Here is an 18,053-nt window from a genome sequence, read left to right as displayed (position 1 = left end):
CCTGTCCCACCTATCCCTTCTGAAGAACCTGTAACTGTCCATTGTAACACACCAGACATGACTTTCCTGAAATTCTTATATTTCATAATTAATTTCAAAGTTTTTCTCTATCTGTTTATGTCACTGCTGAGCTCCTTTATATAGTCTTTTATCTTCTTTGAACAGCAGTGAATAAACAAAGTACTTATTTTTACAGTGTTACCACTCTGGCACTGGAATACCACAGGGTGTGGTTCACTGGTCAGGTGGATTCCTCTGTTTGAAGAAGACAGTGACACTCAACAGAAATGGGGTTTTCAGTCGTTCTTATGCATTCTGAGAATGCTTTCTAGGAATGTTAAGAAAACAGTAGAATGTGATTGCTAAGCTTTTCCATGAAGCAGGAATCAGAACACGTGTTCACTCTGTGCCATTTCCTTATTCTTCTTTCAGCACATAGTAGAGTGAGGAATACGTGCTGAGCATCTCAGCACAGCTGGAATCCCTCTATAGAGGAACTGGCAGAAACTGAGCCTCCAGTCAGAGCCCTACCCTGGTGAAGAGCACCACTTCTTTTCACAACCCGTAGTAATTTTCGTTAGTATTACCCCTTGTGGTGGTTTTACCGTGCTAGACAGCTGAACTCCACCACAACCGCTCTCTCACTCTCCCTCCTTAGAAGAGGAGGGGAAGAAGTAAAGGAAAGAACAACTCATGGGTTGAAATAAGGATAATTTAATTAAAGGGAAAAGTAATTATTAAGGAAATATTATTATTAATTAAACAATTTAACTAAAGGGAAAAAAAGGAAAGGGGAAAAGGGGAAAAAAGAACACAACAAAACAAAACAAATAAAGGCTGTGTGGAAGTGCAGAGGAAAGAAATTATTCTCTACTTCCCACAAATGAGCGATGCTTGACCACGTCCTTGAAGCAGGGCCCCAACGCAGGTAGCTGGTGTTCAGGAGGACAGATGTTTTCGCAACGAGAGCCCACCCCTCCCCTCTTCTTCCTTTCTCCACCTTTTATTGCTGAGTGTGACACCATATGGTATGGAATATCCCTTTGGTTGGTTTAGGTCAGCTGCCCTGGTGATGTTCCTTTCTCACTTTTTGCCCACCCCCTAGGCGGGTTAGAGAGAGTCCTGATGCTGTGCCAGCACTGCTCAGCAGAATACACAACACTGGTGTGATACCACTGCTGTTCTAGCTACAAGTGTAGCACAGCACTGTATGGGCTGCTGCAGAGAAAGTTAACATCCCAGCCAGACCCAGTACACCCCTCAGGAATTTGCATAGTCCGATCTTATTACAACACTGCTAAAAAACGCATTTAAGTCTCAGTCATTCCACTGGCTAACCTTTGTTCCTACTGAAATCCCTATCTCTAAGTTTCAGCATAGTGCTGTTAAGTAGTTCTTTTATCATTAGATAAACGAGATTATCATTATAATTTACACATACACAGAAAGGTTTACTTAATTATTATTTTTTGAAAAGCTATTTTTATCTAGATGCTTATTCCCATCTTTAGAAGATATGTGTTATTTCCTGAATCAATCAGTGGCATACTTGTTAATGGTTTAGGTTTATAAATAAAAACAAATGTGTTCTCTCCAAACCTACATTAAGATTAACCCCTCTAGTTTTATTAAATTTCATTTTCCAGTCCTCCTTGTACACCAAAACTTCTGCGTCCCAAGGTATTTGAACTATTTTCCAAGGCCTGAAACCACACAGTTATCTATTCCCTTCTCACCCAATTCTAAATTTCCCTGTTACTCTTCTAAGTTCAAGGACACTCTTTCACTTGTGGTATCTCATCTGTCTAAAACTTATTTCCTCTTCTCCCTAAACTGCTGAATCATTTCTTGAAATCTCACCTTAAAACCTCCCTGCCCTCTTTAACCTATGATTCACAATCCCTGGAAAATAGTTTTGTGATGGCCTTTATAAGCATGCACAGTGAAAGAGGAATTTTATTGTAGTCTTATTGAAGTAATCTTTACTCAAGGTACTAATGTGACTGTGGATTAAGGGTCCTACATGGTCCACTCTAGGCAGATAGACCCTTGCAGAATCACTTGAAGTCTGAGTATTTGTATCCACTCGCTGAAAAACCTCATAGCTATATCTTTGTAGGTTTAAAAGCTGTTGTCTTAATCTTTCTTCTTGCCTTTCAACTCATAACTTTATTCTTCATGTCAGATTATGCCACTGAGTTTTGTCCAGTTTCAACAAGGTGCCTATTCAGGGCCCATTAGAAATTAAAAAAAAAAAGATGCAGTCCCGTTAACTCTTCCTCCAAATGATCGGTTAAATTTCCCTCATCCTGACTTTAAGATAATCTCCAAAGACAGCAGTAATGAAAACAATCAAAGCAGTCATCTGTTGAGCTGACTAATAAGGAATGAAAGTTTTGTCATTGTTTCCTTACCTAATCAGCCCGTGATAGACAGCAGATTCAGGTTTCTGTTATAAAATCTGTCCTGGTTCCAGTTAGCACAGAGTTAAGTAGCTCATAGTAGCTGGTAGGGTGCTATGTTTTGGATTAGGATGAGAAGAGCGCTGATAACATGCTGATGTTTTAATTGTTGCAGAGCAGTGTTTACACCAGGCCAAGGACTTTTCGGCTTCTTGCTCTGTCCTACCAGCGAGCAGGCTGGGGGTGCAGCAGGAGCTGGGAGGGGACGGACCCAGGACAGCTGACCCAAACTGGCCAAAGGGGTATTCCATACCATCTGACGTCATGCTAAACAATATATAGGGGTGGCTGGCCGGGGTGGGGGGGCCGGCTGCTCGGGGATAGGCTGGGCATCGGTCAGCGGGTGGTGAGCAATTGCATTGTGCATCACTTGTTTTCTTACACATTATTATTGTTAATACTATTACCATTATCACTATTATTATTATTATTGTTATTATTATTTTCCTGTCTTAATAAACTGTCTTTATCTCAACTCACAGGCTTCACTTTCCCGTTTCTCTCCCCCATCCCAGAGAGGGAGGGGGGAGGGTGAGCGAACGGCTGTGTGGTGTTTAGCTGCCAGCCGGGTTAAACCACAACAGCAAGACAAACAAATTGATCTTAGATCAGTTCTATCCAATTCCATGACAAGATGCAGGGAGAGAAATTCACAAAACCAGATAGGCTACAGTGAGGGGGGATCTCTAAGAAAAGATAGGTGTGAAAATTAGTAGGATGGTGTGATACAAATGGCAGCATCCAGAAACACATGTGAGCAGTACCTATTCATAAGGCTGGTATTCCTCCCCATTCACAGCGTACTCATCATTGTAGCAATTAATTTTCTGTACTCCTGTTGAAAAGGGCATTTAAATCTAGCTTTTTTTTTTTTTTATTCTTTAGCGCATTTTATCCTCATTTGCCTATAGTCTTAGGATGGTATTTTTGTTTTTTTATGCTTAACTGGCACTTGATTGATTTTTTTAATTTTAATTTTTATTTATTTTATTTTCAAGTATTTTGGACTCGTCATAGCACTAGAAATGGAAGAAAACTCCAGTTCACATTCACATAACTCCTAGAGTTGTGAATTGAAGGAAACACTCAAAATATTTCAGACTTGCTTTTTTTTTTTTTTTCCAGTGTTCGTAATCTATGATTTTGATTACATTAATTTACATGGGTATGCATGAATACATTGTACCTGTGGGCACACATTTTCTGCATATAGCAAATCACAGAAATAGAAACACAGACACAACTATTAATGTATTGCTGTTAGTGGTCACACTACTGGACTATGGATGGTAGCACAGGGTAAAAGAAAAACCTTTCCATCTGCTGAGTGATGACTGTTATACAATGGAACATTATAACAGGACACAGACTTTGCAGAAGTGGGTATGGATTCAGTGGACTTAACTCATTTACTCATTGTCATGGAAAATATGATAGCACACAAGCAAATCTTTTGGTCTCTTGTCTGTTCCTGAAGCATATTACAAGCCTTAACTGAATTAGCAGTCAATTTGGATAGAAATATTGTTATATAAATCTATGTCTAACAAAAGGTGTTCTGAGTAATAGCTTTGAATTTTTTTTGTCCTGTCTTTATAGAACTGTACATCAGGGAAAACAACAAAAACAACAACAAAACAAACAGCTGATGAAATGAGGATTTCATTAATACTGTATTATACCAGTGAGTATAGCAATACTGAGTCTGTGTGTGAGAGGCTGAATAAGAAAAGAAATGGATTAAAAATATAAAGATCCAAATCCTTATTTTTTTATCCTGGACCCCTCAGTCTTTAACTATCATAAACACATTTCTCACCATACTCTCATATTTTATTTTTGAACTTGTACTATAATTTCTAGGAGGGATACACATAACAGGTAGGCACTCCACCAACGATTGATAATAACAATAATGAATAACTATAATGAATGATGAATCTGCTGTGGAGATCTGGTGCGTCTAGAAAAACTATTCAGTTCTTCAAAGCCCATATTTTCCTGTTGACTTTTAACTGTTGCAGGTGGTTACCATTTAATTACTGCAGGTACCTCAGAAGTGTAATGAGTGAATGTAAAATATTACAGAAGTGAAACCAAAACAAGATTTCTATTTCTTTTACAAGCAATGCAGTTTGGAACGTTTTTATTTTTATTTTTTTAACATGCACATCAAAATAAATAAATAAAATGAAATACTCACTCCTGTTATGTAACGAGGTCTATACTGGATGGTTCCAAATAAGCCAAGTATGACTACAATAATGTGTATAAAATTTGCCAAGATGGGTGCCCACTGATAACCAAGGAAGTCAAATATCTGCCTCTCGAGCACAGAAACCTGTGATTAAAAAGCAAAAGAATAAATAGATTAGAACACACCAAAAACCATCTATAAGGACATTGCCCCATCCCCTAGTCAAGGTTATTGCCCTAAGTTTAAATATAGATAGATAGATAGATATACATACATACTTCAGTCAGCAGTACAATGAAGTGAGTTTGCAATGTTTCACTTTCTTGTTTTAATGAAAGCTGCATTTCTTACTGACAGTTTACTGAGTTATATTCAGTTAGCTAAAATATTCATGCAGCCGATTCTATCAAGATACCAAACTGTTCAGTAGGATGTTATGTTTACAGGTGGAGAAACATAAACCTTTTTGTTATATACACCAGCAAATGTTATAATGTCCTAGGGTGCTGAAATGTGTAATGTACTGGTGTTGAAAATAAGTGCTGGGTTTATGACCTCTTCTCAGCTACTTTGCTTCCATCTACAAATACCATCCTTCAGCCTACTCCTCTCTCTTTGCTTTTATTATTACCCCACTTCCTCCTCCCCCACCCCCCACAACTCCTCTGTCTCTAGTTATCCTATCAATGGGCTTTTACTTGTATCCAAAATCATACAACTTTTTGACCTGATTCTATTGATAATGACACTAGTTCACCTCCTCCCACTGTCACAAACAACTCAAGTATAAGCTGTTATCCAAGACTCCAGATATTTCTTAAAAAAGAATTATGGTACAATCTTGGTCTGTTGAAGGCTGTTTTCAAGTAATACCATTCCAAACAGATAGATCAGAAAGTAGAAAAACTGTATTTCTAGTACTCTTGGTAGGAATCATTTCAGAATTCAAATAGCAGGTGTTCCTTAAGTTGTGTTCAGACATTATAGCAAAATATAGCACTGCACACCAATCCATAGGCAGAATGATGTGTTTTGATCTACTCTTCACATCAATATTGCTCAGAAGGCAATGTAAAAGTAAAGTGAATTTAGACAGAACGGGTAAGTAGTTTCTTTGGTACTATTCCAACAATTTTACTAAATAGAAATGAGCAGGTGAATTTCACGAAAATGTATATGATAATAATCATCATAATAAAACACACAAAAGAAAGAAAAAACAGTCTGTTTCTTTATAAAGTTTCATTAAATGACAGGAGACTATTTACTCAGTTTATACTACACACTGGATTAATTGATTTAGAGGTATCTGTTACACACCCTATGCATTTAAAAGATAATACCTTCTGAAATCAAATACTAAATAAATAATTAACTACTGTTCGCCACTGTTCATGAATGATATAGCTACGGGAGAGTTTTTTTAACTTTCATGCTGGAGTCCACTGTCACACCAACATTTTCTTTTTGAAATTAACTAAGGTTTGCCATTGAAAAGACAGCCTACACTTGCACCAGCAGTGCAAATGTAGAATGTTAATTATATAATGCTTACTGGCATATGTTGCACTTTAAGATAGGGATTCTCAAAATAACCCGGGGGAAGACATGTCATTTTGAATTTCAGGCCCATTTGAAAGTTCAGGGATTAATGTCGATCACTCAATTCCTCTCTGAAAAAAGATTCCTTTAATACAGTGCATCCAGCTTGTAACCAGTCTTGGTATTTTGCCTAGCATTTTATGTTACAGTTTTATTGACACAAAGAGATCCTGGTTTTACACCGTCCGAGATCTTAATGAACTGATTTGTGCTATCCTATACCTGTCTCTAGCAAAGCAACTTCATAGAACAGTTCACAGAATTCCAGGGCATTATACTCCAATGGTGAAAATGGTGAAAAAAAAATAAAAGAAATAAAAGGAGGGATGAGCTTCAAATTATGAACTTCATGAAATCCTCCTCTCCCTATGCTTCTAAGTTTATCATTAAAAAATATTTCCTTGACTATTAACTTAGTCATTTATATAGGAAAGACCAACATGCAGCATAAAACAGCGTTGCAGAGGTCTGAGTGAAGTCCATTAGCTGTGTCAGCAAAAGACCTGCTATACCTTAAGCACTGTTAAACAGGTAACAAAGGGAAAACGTTCACTCTGAGCAAAGAGCTCTTATTTTCATCAGTTGAACAAAGAGTAAATAAGAATAGTAAGGCAGTAGCAAAAAAAAAAAAGTCTAGACCGTATAAGCATCTAGTACAGTAACAGTAGGGATTCAGCAAGCAAAAAAAAATACTAGGGATGAGGCAAATCATTCAACCAGTAGGAAATCATACAGCTAAGGATGCCAACTATAGAGGAAAATTGCAGTGTGGTAGTTAACTGTATAAAATAGTAGAAAGACAAATATTTCTGCTGCAAGTTTAGGTTAAAAGGAAGCTGCATTATCATGCAATCACGTTTTGTTTTGTTCCATTTTGCTTTTTAGTGAGAGACAAAGTAGTTTGACCAAAACTTATTTATGAGTCTGTGTTAGATAAATGACTGTTCTGTGTAAGATCTGCACTTCCCACATGCAGCTTTTTTTTTTTTTTTTTTTTTTTTATGGCCAGCAATTGCTTCTGAACTAAGCAACCATTCCCCTTAGATTGTGGTCATGTTGAAATGTCAAGCGAGGGCACCTACTGGAGCAGCCTGTCTTCCCATATATATTGTATCCTGCTGAGAGAAAACAGGGCATGCAAAGCAGGTGGTAAATATCAGCTACACAAAACAAGGAGACGAGTCTGCAACATCTCTGTGTCTGTGTATCTACCTCATGCTTGCCATAGGCAGACTATTAGACTTGATCCTGTCATTCCAAAGCATCAGCTGTGTGTTGGGATTGCTGGAGATGTGAAACAGCAGCGTTCTGGTAGGGTGCACAGAGACAAAATGCTGCTGAAATGCAGCTGCTGTTCCTTAGGAGATCAGACTACCACAGCAAGATGCATCATAGATTTATCAAATGGAAAGTATAGGACAGAGCTAGATCTTTATTCTCACTGCCTGAAGAGATGAAGGTGGAAGAAAAAACAACAACAACAAAACACAAGAAGACAATATGGACTTATGACATGCAGTTACTCAAAAAAATGTCATTGGGTCTATCTATTTTTGTGTTTCTAAAAGGGGAAAAGTAGGACAAAGCACTGACAAAATCTGTTAAAAACAGTATTATGTGGCTTCCTCCTCTTCCACAGATGCCAGAATCTTGAAGGATTTCCTCACACAGCAATCAAAAATATAGACCTCCTTTTGAAAGGACTTTTTTACTTTAAAAACTTTTAAAAAATTTGTTTAAACAGCTGTACTTGCTTCTCCAAATGAGATCCACCAACTGCAAATGTTTAATGATGTTTCAAGCCTGCTTCAAAGAAAGAGGAAAGAACTGAGAAAGAAATACTCATATTTAAAGTCTAGGAACAGAGAGAATGGCCCGCTTTCTTTCTTGTTGTTCTGGAATTCAGTGCTTAAAACGATAACAGGAAAGAGGATGCTTGGATGAAAAATTAGACTATGGGAAGAAAAAAAAAAAAGTAATTCAATTCCATTTTAACAATATAAGGAACCCAAAACATAGGGTTATGGAGTCTCAGTTCCTAATGTTAGAAAATAAACATCCACCAAATCATCCTAGGCTTCCAAATAGATAAAATATCATTGACATTACTTTATCTAATCACCAATAAATTACAGAAGATCTAAGCGTAATTACAGTGAACCATTTCTACTATTTTTAAAATGTATACAAAATAGAATCAGCCTGTATGCTGCCAAGTTGGAATAGCTCGAACCGTTTCCAGATTCTTGTCAGAAGCTGGTTGTTAATAGGTTAACAGTGTTACTGACCCCGAGGGATCTGAAGAATTGAATTTCCAGAGGATAAAGAAAACCATTTTGAGACAATTCTTAAAGTATATGATTGGAGTAAAATTTCAGACAGGAACCACAAAAGAGAAACCAGTCAAAAGATGATTTATAACACATACTCCAAAAGGGAAAATGACAGAATGCTTTTCCTCAGAAAGCTCCTTCAGAAGAAACTCAACCACGACTACTTCACAATGATATAGATTCAGAAGTTTGCACTATATCAATTAAAGTACGCTCAGGCACACATGCACACAAGCAGGTCTGCATGGTTCCTGCCAGCCAGGTCTCCTGAACAGTACACACAGCTCAGAGGCACACAGAATACTAGGGCCTGGGGCAGGATCTCACTCAACTGATGGTTTTGCCAGCTGAGTCATGGTGCCAGGCTCTCACTCCAGTGGATGAAAAGAGTTTTAACTTAACTCCTGGTGAAGAACCACAAAACTGTGCTTTATCTCGTGACCGGTGCAGGTGAAGAACAAGCTACTGAAATTATGCCGTAATCAGTAACTCCTCCAGTCACAGAATCATCTAGGTTGGAAGAGACCTCCAAGATCACCTAGTCCAACCTCTGACCTAACACTAACAAGTCCTCCACTAAACCATATCACTAAGCTCTACATCTAAATGTCTTTTAAAGACCTCCAGGGGTGGTGACTCAACCACTTCCCTGGGCAGCCCATTCCAATGCCTAACAACCCTTTCAGTAAAGAAGTTCTTCCTAACATCCAACCTAAACCTCCCCTGGCACAATTTTAGCCCATTCCCCCTCATCCTGTCACCAGGCACATGGGAGAATAGACCAACCCCCACCTCACTACAGCCTCCTTTAAAGTACCTGTGGAGTGCGATAAGGTCACACCTGAGCCTTCTCTCTTCCAGGCTGAACAATCCCAGCTCCCTCAGCCGCTCCTCGTGAGCCTTGTTCTCCAGACCCCTCACCAGCTTCGCTGCCCTTCTCTGGACTCACTCAAGCACCTCAATGTCCTTCTTGTAGCGAGGGGCCAAAACTGAACACAGTTATTGAGGTGCAGCCTCACCAGAGCCAAGTACAAGGGGACAATCACTTCCCTAGCCCTGCTGGCCACACTGTTTTCTTATGCAAGCCAGGATGCTGTTGGCCTCCTCAGCTCAGCTGTGTTGCATTAGATGCCCACAGCTTCTCATCATTTGCTTGTGTTGTTGAGTTAGACATACAGTTTTGCAGTGATTCTAAGTTCTTTGTTGTATGACATATAAAGTTAAAAAGAGCTCAATAAATACAAGTACTTTGGGCCCATGTAGTACAAGAGCACTGTAATGTTAAAGCCTAACTGAACCACACACAATGTCCCCAGCTAACTCTCCCGTGTACTTCCATCATTTCGGGGCAGAAAGCACACTTTGCACCATTCCTTAGAGAGGTTCAATTAGATATTCATCAAAATTTCCTGATACTATCCTGATAGTATCCTGAGATAGAGGAGCCAGTTATGCAATGAATTCACTAGACTTACTGAGAAAAAACAGAATAACATTTTCAAGGTCAAGTCCCTACGAAATACATACATCTGCATATGTGCATGTAAGTCAAGTCTTTTATGGCAAGAGAGCAGGGAAAGAAAAAAAAAATATTTTTGAGGGAAGGAAGTCAAAACTAAAATGAGGTTCTGAGAAGAGCTACGGACACAATGGTGTTCTCAGCACATTAAATAAAAAACCATGACAAGTGCAGATAATTCATGTAAAAATCAACAAGGAATTAGTTTCCACTTGTCCTTAAAGGAATCAAATATACAGTATTAAGTCCCTGTCCTTAATCTGTCTGATACTGCTGAGAGAAGGAATAGGCCTTCACTGTACCTGATAAGAAAGTAATCATGGTTTTTAAAAATCCTGCATAGGACCACATCCCTCCATCATATTGTGTACAAGTGGATTTCTGCAGTGACCTAATGAGGACAACAGGGCTCTCCATGGGCACAGGGAGTATTTGAAGACTCAGCTGCTGACTTCTCTAACTGAACATAGTAATAATCATAATAATAAGTGATAATAAAAAAGGTAAATACAAGCTTTCTACAGTAGGTTTTTGGTTATGCAGTAATAAGAAGCAGAACTGTTATCTAAATAATACTTCAGTTATTACTCATGACATGAAAATAAGAAAGAATCTAGCTAAAGCTGAGCTGGTGAAACTGACAGTTGGTTTAAATAAAACTGATTTACTGTGCACTGAACATATCTTCAGGGTATTAAATTCACGATTTATAAGCATTTAGACTCCACCATACATACGTGGAGAACCACTGACTTGAACAATAACAAAATCAAACCCCTGTCTTCCAAGTACTTCCCTAAAAGAGTTACCCTCTGTGTGAACAGGTGAGAGAAAGAAAAAAAAAAAAAAAAGAGGAAATTTCTGACAAAATGTTTGATTAACAAGTTTTATTCTTACAAAACACATTCTCCAAGCAAAATATGGAAAACCAATAGCCATGAAAGAGATAATGATCGAAAATAAATTGGGTAAGTCTCTAATTTTACACTGACTGATATTGTTTTGTTTGTTTGTTTTGTTCCTTTTTTCTTTTTTTTTTTCTTTTAAATACTGTTTCCCAAAATTACTGTATAATCTTATAGAAACCATATTAGTAAAATTATGACAAAAATGTGATTAAGTAACAGTGCTGTACTTGAGATGTAAAATTTTGAAATCTGGAGCAAATATTCATAGAAACATTTTATATAATTACATACAGCTTGTAGAGATAATTGTCTCAAATGTCTGTAGGCTTTTTATTGTACAAGACCAAATTCACCTTTGCTAATAATGTAAAATAACAACGACAATTCACAATATGTGAGATATAGGAGATTTCAATACTACTGAAACCAGAATAGTATTTCAGCTCATTCATCGTCTTCATAGCAAAGTTTTATATACAGGCCTGTAACTTGACTTGATCTCAGTGACTACCTTGAACAGGCTGGGCTTTTAAGTTCATGCCATAATTTGGATAAATTTTTAACATCATTTTACAGCATTTTTTTGTGTGTATGCATTAGAACAACATTCTTTTATATGCATGACAGAAAAATTGAAAAATCAATCACATGTAAACTGTTCTAGCCATAAGGCTAAATATCATGACGTTTGTAATTCAGCTACAGGATGAACTTTAGGAACGATAATTTAGAGGTGCTGAGAGTTTTAAAGCCTGTAAAATATTTTGTTTCCCGTTCATGAATATTTGTACTAAAAGTTGGGAAAGATTTTAATAAGACATATTTGTGCTCCACCTAAAACAAGAAGATAATGATTGAATGTGCACAAAAATGGTTCACACTGAAACTTATAAAGCAGGTCAAGTTATGAGGTTCACTTGTACCTTAAAACAAAGTTGATGTTATAACACAAACTATTTAGCTGTCAGGTCCGAGCTAGGAGCGCAATAAGCATTTAGAAAAACCTGCCCATATGTTTTTTTTAGGAAGTAATAAAAATCATATGAGTTGCACCAAAATATATCCATTAACAAAGTATTAGTCACAGAAGATAGAACATATAAGAACTGTTTAAAATACCTGCTTAGATATACGCTGAAGACAATGTACTGAAGAATTCAGTCCTTCTACCTCTGTTGGTGATTTTTACTTTCAGGAGGTTTACAGAACTGGTGAGTGCTGGTCTGTATTACAGGGACAGAGATGTGAGGGCTTCCTCTTCTCAGAGTGCTTCTCAAACCAGAGAGCACAGAGCAGACATCTGACAGGCTTCTTGCATGCCAGCTCAGACCTGGAAGCAGTATAGCAACATACTGCCTGCTCCAGCTCCAGCACCCTGCTGAGAAAGCTGGGCCAGTTTACTGGTACAAGCTTTAGACAGTCTTAAGGATTAACCAAACCACTTAAATATACTGGGAACCTAGTGTTTACTACAGGCAGTGCTCTGTATTGTAGGCTTCATGTGGCTACGTGGTACAAAAGTTGTGTAGATCATTAGCATGGTCATGACCTTGATGACTATTTTGCTTATGTCAAAGCTCTTCAGAGCCAGTCTAGCTGTGACTGTGGCCAAAGGACAGATCACAACAGATGTGTTAGTGATCACTGGTGAGAAGAGGTCTAAACACTGTGAACATGCTTGATCACATCTTCCATCCTGCCATGGACAATGGGAAAATCAATTCTGATCTCTCAGGATTCCCTTCTAGTCTACCCTAACCCCATTCTTCTCCCTTCTTTGCAACCTTCTTCTGGCAGGACCATCAAGATTCCAGCTCCCCATCTCATCTTTAAGGTGACAAAATCAAATTTTACTGACACTGATGAGAAGTCTTCAGCCAGTTTTAGTTTTGGACAAAAAAATAAAAATCCACTGCTGAATTAAGCTTTAATAATATTTTATAATTGCACAATATCAATTTGCCTACAGTAAAGCCTGAAGGCAAAATCAAGCATTCAGAGAGCATTCTGAAAGATTATCCTTATCTAATACTTTAAAATTGTTTCTGTCTTTATGGAAATATTTGCCAATAAAACAGGTCTCACTTTCAATCACAAAGACACAACTCATTTATAAGATTTGTAAAGTCAACAAAATTTTGATAATCCTGATTTGAAGTCAACAAGAGGATATATCTAGAGTATCTCCACTTGAGGTAGTGAAACTATCTTGTGTGTGCATTTCTTCAGCCAAAAATAGAATGTGTCCAAATACCTGAAAAAAATTGCCTTCTAACAACAACAAAACATTACTCTCTACTGCTTTTCAGCACCCCTATAAGAAACCTCATTAGACTACTAATTTTGAGGGATATTGGCAGGGATCACTGACTATCTCAACAGGACTGAGTGATGTGATGATAATGGCAGCAGGGGATTTGGTATCAGAGTACTATCTCAAGTAAAAATAGCCAGTCTAGAGTCACTATGGTAGTTTTATTTGTATTCAGACACACAAGAGTGCCCACAAAGCAAGATGAGATAAAGACAGCTAATCCATATCAGAACTGTAAGGCACTGTTGCTTTGTAGTCACTTATTCCACAGCTAAACCTGGATAAGCAGGAGGCCGACTTTGTCTGACCTTACAGAAGTCTCTCTCATATGATGGTACTGCTAGAATATTCATTATTGCTATATAGAAAATGTGAAGCATCTACTAGATTTTCATGCCTTTGCATAACCTGAAAACTGACATTTAAACTATACAGACAACTTTATGGAAGAGAGATAATTGATGTCAGTTATAGTCTGAAAAGTCTGTAGCAGCTAAACTTTGCCTATTACCTGTGCCTAAAGCCATTAGCCCTTAGAGAACTCCGAGCAGTGTTGAAGGCATTCTTCTCTGCAACATGGCCACCTCAAGAGTCACACCTGTCATTTGCTGTCTGCAGCAGTCTCAGGGACAAGCACAAGGTCTCAGATTTCATCCTCCAGATGCCTAGTGACCAGGTCCAGCACCTTTAAATTCAGCCACAGCTGGGGAATGCTTATTATTGTCTACAACCCAGTTCCACAACAAAACAGAAATTTCTGTTCTAAGGGTGTGTAATTTTATTAAGAGAATGGGGTATTCTCATAGGTTATTTCAGAAATACAAAATCCATCACCTGCAAGCAGATAGCACAGACTCTGTAACATAAGTAAGAAGCACAGATTACAGTTTCATTCTCATCTGTTCCAACATTAAAACTACAATAAAATTAAAAAGGCAGACTGACATTCCTCTTCCCTAGGCCTGATTACAGATGCAATGGAAGAAAAGCTAGTCTGTAATGACTAACATTCTAGTACTGTATGTAGTACCCTTTTTAGGATGCCAATTAAGACACAAATACCTCCTCTTAAATATATTGTTTCTGAAATATTTGCATCCAAGCCTTATCAACCTAAATGTAACAAATAGTGGAAAACAGAGTACTGTAATAGAGTTCCCGCTTAAGAGGTGGTGAGTCACAAAACTTTACTCCTCGTCTGGTAAGACCTAGAAGTTAAAAATGTGAAGGAAAAGGAAAAGAGTAGATGTAAAGCTCTGACAAAAGACTACACACATAATGAACGCTTACAATATTCCAAATTCTGAAAGGTGCTACTGTATCCCAGTGATGAGGTCAATGTCATAATATTACACTTCCATACAAGTAGATTGTCTAGAAAATAAAATGTAGTGGGATCAAAATTAAATTGTACAATGAAAAGGGGGAAACAGGAAATAAAACATAGATACTATATAGAGGAATATAATGGACCTTGTTATATGAATGTTTCTCTACTGCAGTCAATGGCATTTCTCTGATCTATGTGGAGATAATTGATATCAACTAATTTGAGGATAAACTCTGAGTTTTACTGTGTTCTTATTTTGTGTAAAGATTTAGTGGTAAGTGCTTTGGATTAAACCATTTATTTATCCCAAACACACACTCAAGCACAGTAGGAGTCTCTCAGTAGGTATTTTGATGATGACAATATTTTAAAATACCTAAAATAAGATGCTTTTACTTATACTTCTCTGTATTGGAACAAGAATGACATCAGTTTGCTGACACTAGTCAGTACGTTAATTACATGATGAAGGCCAGAAAAAGCTGCATAACTAGCCCGCACAGTTTACATTTTGGTGGCTGTGGAAGTTTTTTGCTTCATAAAAGAGCCAGTCACATATATAGAAAAACAAAAATTTTTCCATTGTCACAAATCATAATCTCCCCTTCTACATTTGCCTTCAAATCTTCCCCACCTTCCAATTTGCTTTCTTTACTTCAGTGCCCACAGCAATTCTTCTTGGAAGCAGCAAAAGCTATCATCTAGAACTGCTGCAAGCTCTTTTCCAGCAGAGCCCTACCCGTGCCAATAGCTGCCATCATTCAAGTGGCACTTGTTGGCATGATAGTACAGAGTTGTAGCAATTTCTTTCCACTTTTCCATACCTCATATCCCCAGCTGTTCCAAGGGGGTGATCACCTTGCTGGTTTGATGAGGTCTAGAAAACTCAGCAATAATTATTGTGCTGGCAGTGCTGAAGGCAGCCAGCATCACTAAGGCAGGAATTGGAATGCAGCCCAACCGACATAGCAGAATCTACTAATTTGTTGCACTGAACATTTTGTTGTAAGAAATAATCATGAGCCTTGTGATAGACTATGAAAGGCAAATTAAATTGCCTGAGCCAGACTTTTCTACGATGCCTAGAAATAAATAAAAAAATAAAAAGAGCTAACAATTTTAGGTTAGATACTTAAGTCTAGCAATTTTAAATGCTCTGACCTGTTAGTAAATGACCTCCTTAAATTATACCAAAAAAGAAAAAAAAAAGGAAATAAAATAAAAAAATCATCTATACAATTAGCCCCTGTCAAAAGAGAGGTGCTTATAATTGTTTTTTACCAATTTAGTATGGATTAGACTAGGAGAGGAAGGCTAACAGTGTTCATTTAATTTTGTAACGTATGCTGTGTCACACATAATTGTGAAAAATCAAATAGTGGAGCTTTTTTTCTGTAATATTACTCACTGCTTTAAATGATGAATTCCTAACCTACCGAATTCCTAACTCATGGTTGACAGTAACATTTAATACAATTATTTGAGGATAATTATTAAAAAAAAAAAAGTATTTTTTCAAAGTGGACTTCTATTATTAATGAAACAATACGAAAAAATAGCATAACCATAACAACAAATGTCTGCGTGATTCTTAGTGAATAAAGTGACTTCTCTAGAGAGAGTATTTTTAACTCAAGAGAAGATAATCTGATAATATTGTGTGTGCTGCTTTTCCCTTAAAGCAGGAGCATACCTTTATGCAATGAATGCTGCACCTGCTGATTCCTTCTTTGTGTTGTATGACACTGTTTTGACGGGGGTGATGGTTTACCCCATGGTTTATCTCTACCCTGATGATGCTGATTAGAATTCCATTGACAACGAAGATGCAGACAACTGAAATCCATGGCTAATAGTATACTATGTGGAAAAAGAACTTACATTAATGAGAACTACCTTCTTTCTGAGAAGGGGGAAAAAAAAAAAAAAAAAAAACAGAGTCAACCTCTCTCTGCTCTCTCAGCCCCTGCTGCTCTGTTATTGTGTTATTGCAGCCAAGGAAGGAAAGGATCAATGCCCATTCAAAATGTCCTGCTATTGACAGGTAGCTCTACACTGAAAAAGAAGAAAGGAATAGAGGAATAGATAAATCTTGTGCATGTCTGAGAAAATATGAACAAAAAGCTGGAGTCATCAAATTCTCCCTTAATTTATCTCACTATGCAAAGCAAATTATGTCAATAAGAAAAACTCTAGGGTAAAGACAGCTTTGTACTGTGGACAGCTAACTAAAGTGTCAACAGATGACTGATTTCTGCCCAGAGCTGCCAACAGTTGTCAGTATCTATGATATTTTTGGAATCATGTTCATGTTCTTGCTTCATGATAAGCTCATGTAAGAACAATTGCTTCCTGTATAGCTGTACTCCCCTTCAAGAAACTGCCCTCCCTGTTTCATTAAATGCTACTAAATTGCAGTAAAATCTCTTCTTTTAGCCCCTGCCCAGAACTAATTTTCACCACATTCATGGATTCAAAACCCTTACAGCTGACCAAATAAATCTTCCCCATATAATGACACTGCTTTACTGGGAAAGTGGACACTGGACCATCATGCTCATAACTTCTATTTAGAAAGCAGAGGTGACGTCCAATCTATCAAATTTAGGACACTAAATTCTGTTTACTTTCTGAGGTAGACATGAACCTCCACCAAATTTCTAATATAAACTATGAAAGGAAGTGCCCCTTGTCTCCAGCAGATCTGGTTTGACTCAGTGCAGGTACACAAGAAACAAACTGAATCCAGTCCATCCCTCTTTTTCATCTAAAAGACTTTAATTATTATCAAATTAATTGATACAGCTGATAGACTATGAATAAAATGTCAGGCTGTATTCTGTTCTGGGGTCTGCCAGAGATTACCCATGGGATTCAGACAAAATCTTTTCACCTCAGGTTAATGCTCACGGGCAGTACTTAAATCCTGTTGTGAGATGAACTCGCTTGGACCTGTACCTTTCATTGACTTTCTCTAATTACTAAGTTCCTACCTTATTTAAAAGTTTTTCAATTCTCTGAATCAGTTAAACCTGTAAGGTGAAAACTAAAGGAAAATATTAGTTTTCATTATTAATATACACTGGACTTTCTCTTCTACCCTTGCAAAAAGAGATAAGGAACCAGAGGTGACAGCAGGTAATGTTCCATCAACAGTCAATATGATAGAATATAAATTTGGTCAAATGCTATTCTTGTCAACCAATTTCTTCTTTTTTTTTTTTTTTGTGTTGTAGACTACATGCATAATTCATTACCCGACACACACTCATCTTTATTTTTCCATTTTTGTTAAGAAGATAGTCAAAGGAACAACTAAATCAGTTATTACAGAAATCAACAACACATTGTTAAATAGAACCAAGGAAGCAGCTTATAAATAATAGTG

General features: G+C 37.4%; 1 protein-coding gene across 3 annotated transcripts in view; it reads right to left on the bottom strand.

Annotated features, from left to right (window-relative positions):
• NKAIN2 (sodium/potassium transporting ATPase interacting 2) overlaps window positions 1-18,053 on the bottom strand; it is a gene marked incomplete at its 3' end in the record, with an annotated part of 585,648 nt that overhangs the window by 318,182 nt on the left and 249,413 nt on the right. For all 3 annotated transcript variants that reach the window (XR_014582403.1, XM_083831382.1, XM_083831381.1), the window contains one exon: window positions 4,666-4,803. Coding sequence is in view for 1 of the 3 variants with exons in the window: in XM_083831382.1 (XP_083687508.1) it covers window positions 4,666-4,803 (138 nt within the window). Of the gene's footprint in view, window positions 1-4,665; window positions 4,804-18,053 lie in introns of those variants that run through there.

The sequence above is a fragment of the Anser anser genome (genome assembly GCF_964211835.1).
Source record: "Anser anser genome assembly, chromosome: 3".
NCBI classification, from domain to species: domain Eukaryota; kingdom Metazoa; phylum Chordata; class Aves; order Anseriformes; family Anatidae; genus Anser; species Anser anser.
Note: the sequence above shows the minus strand (reverse complement) of the source record. Positions and strands in the feature narration are given on the sequence as shown.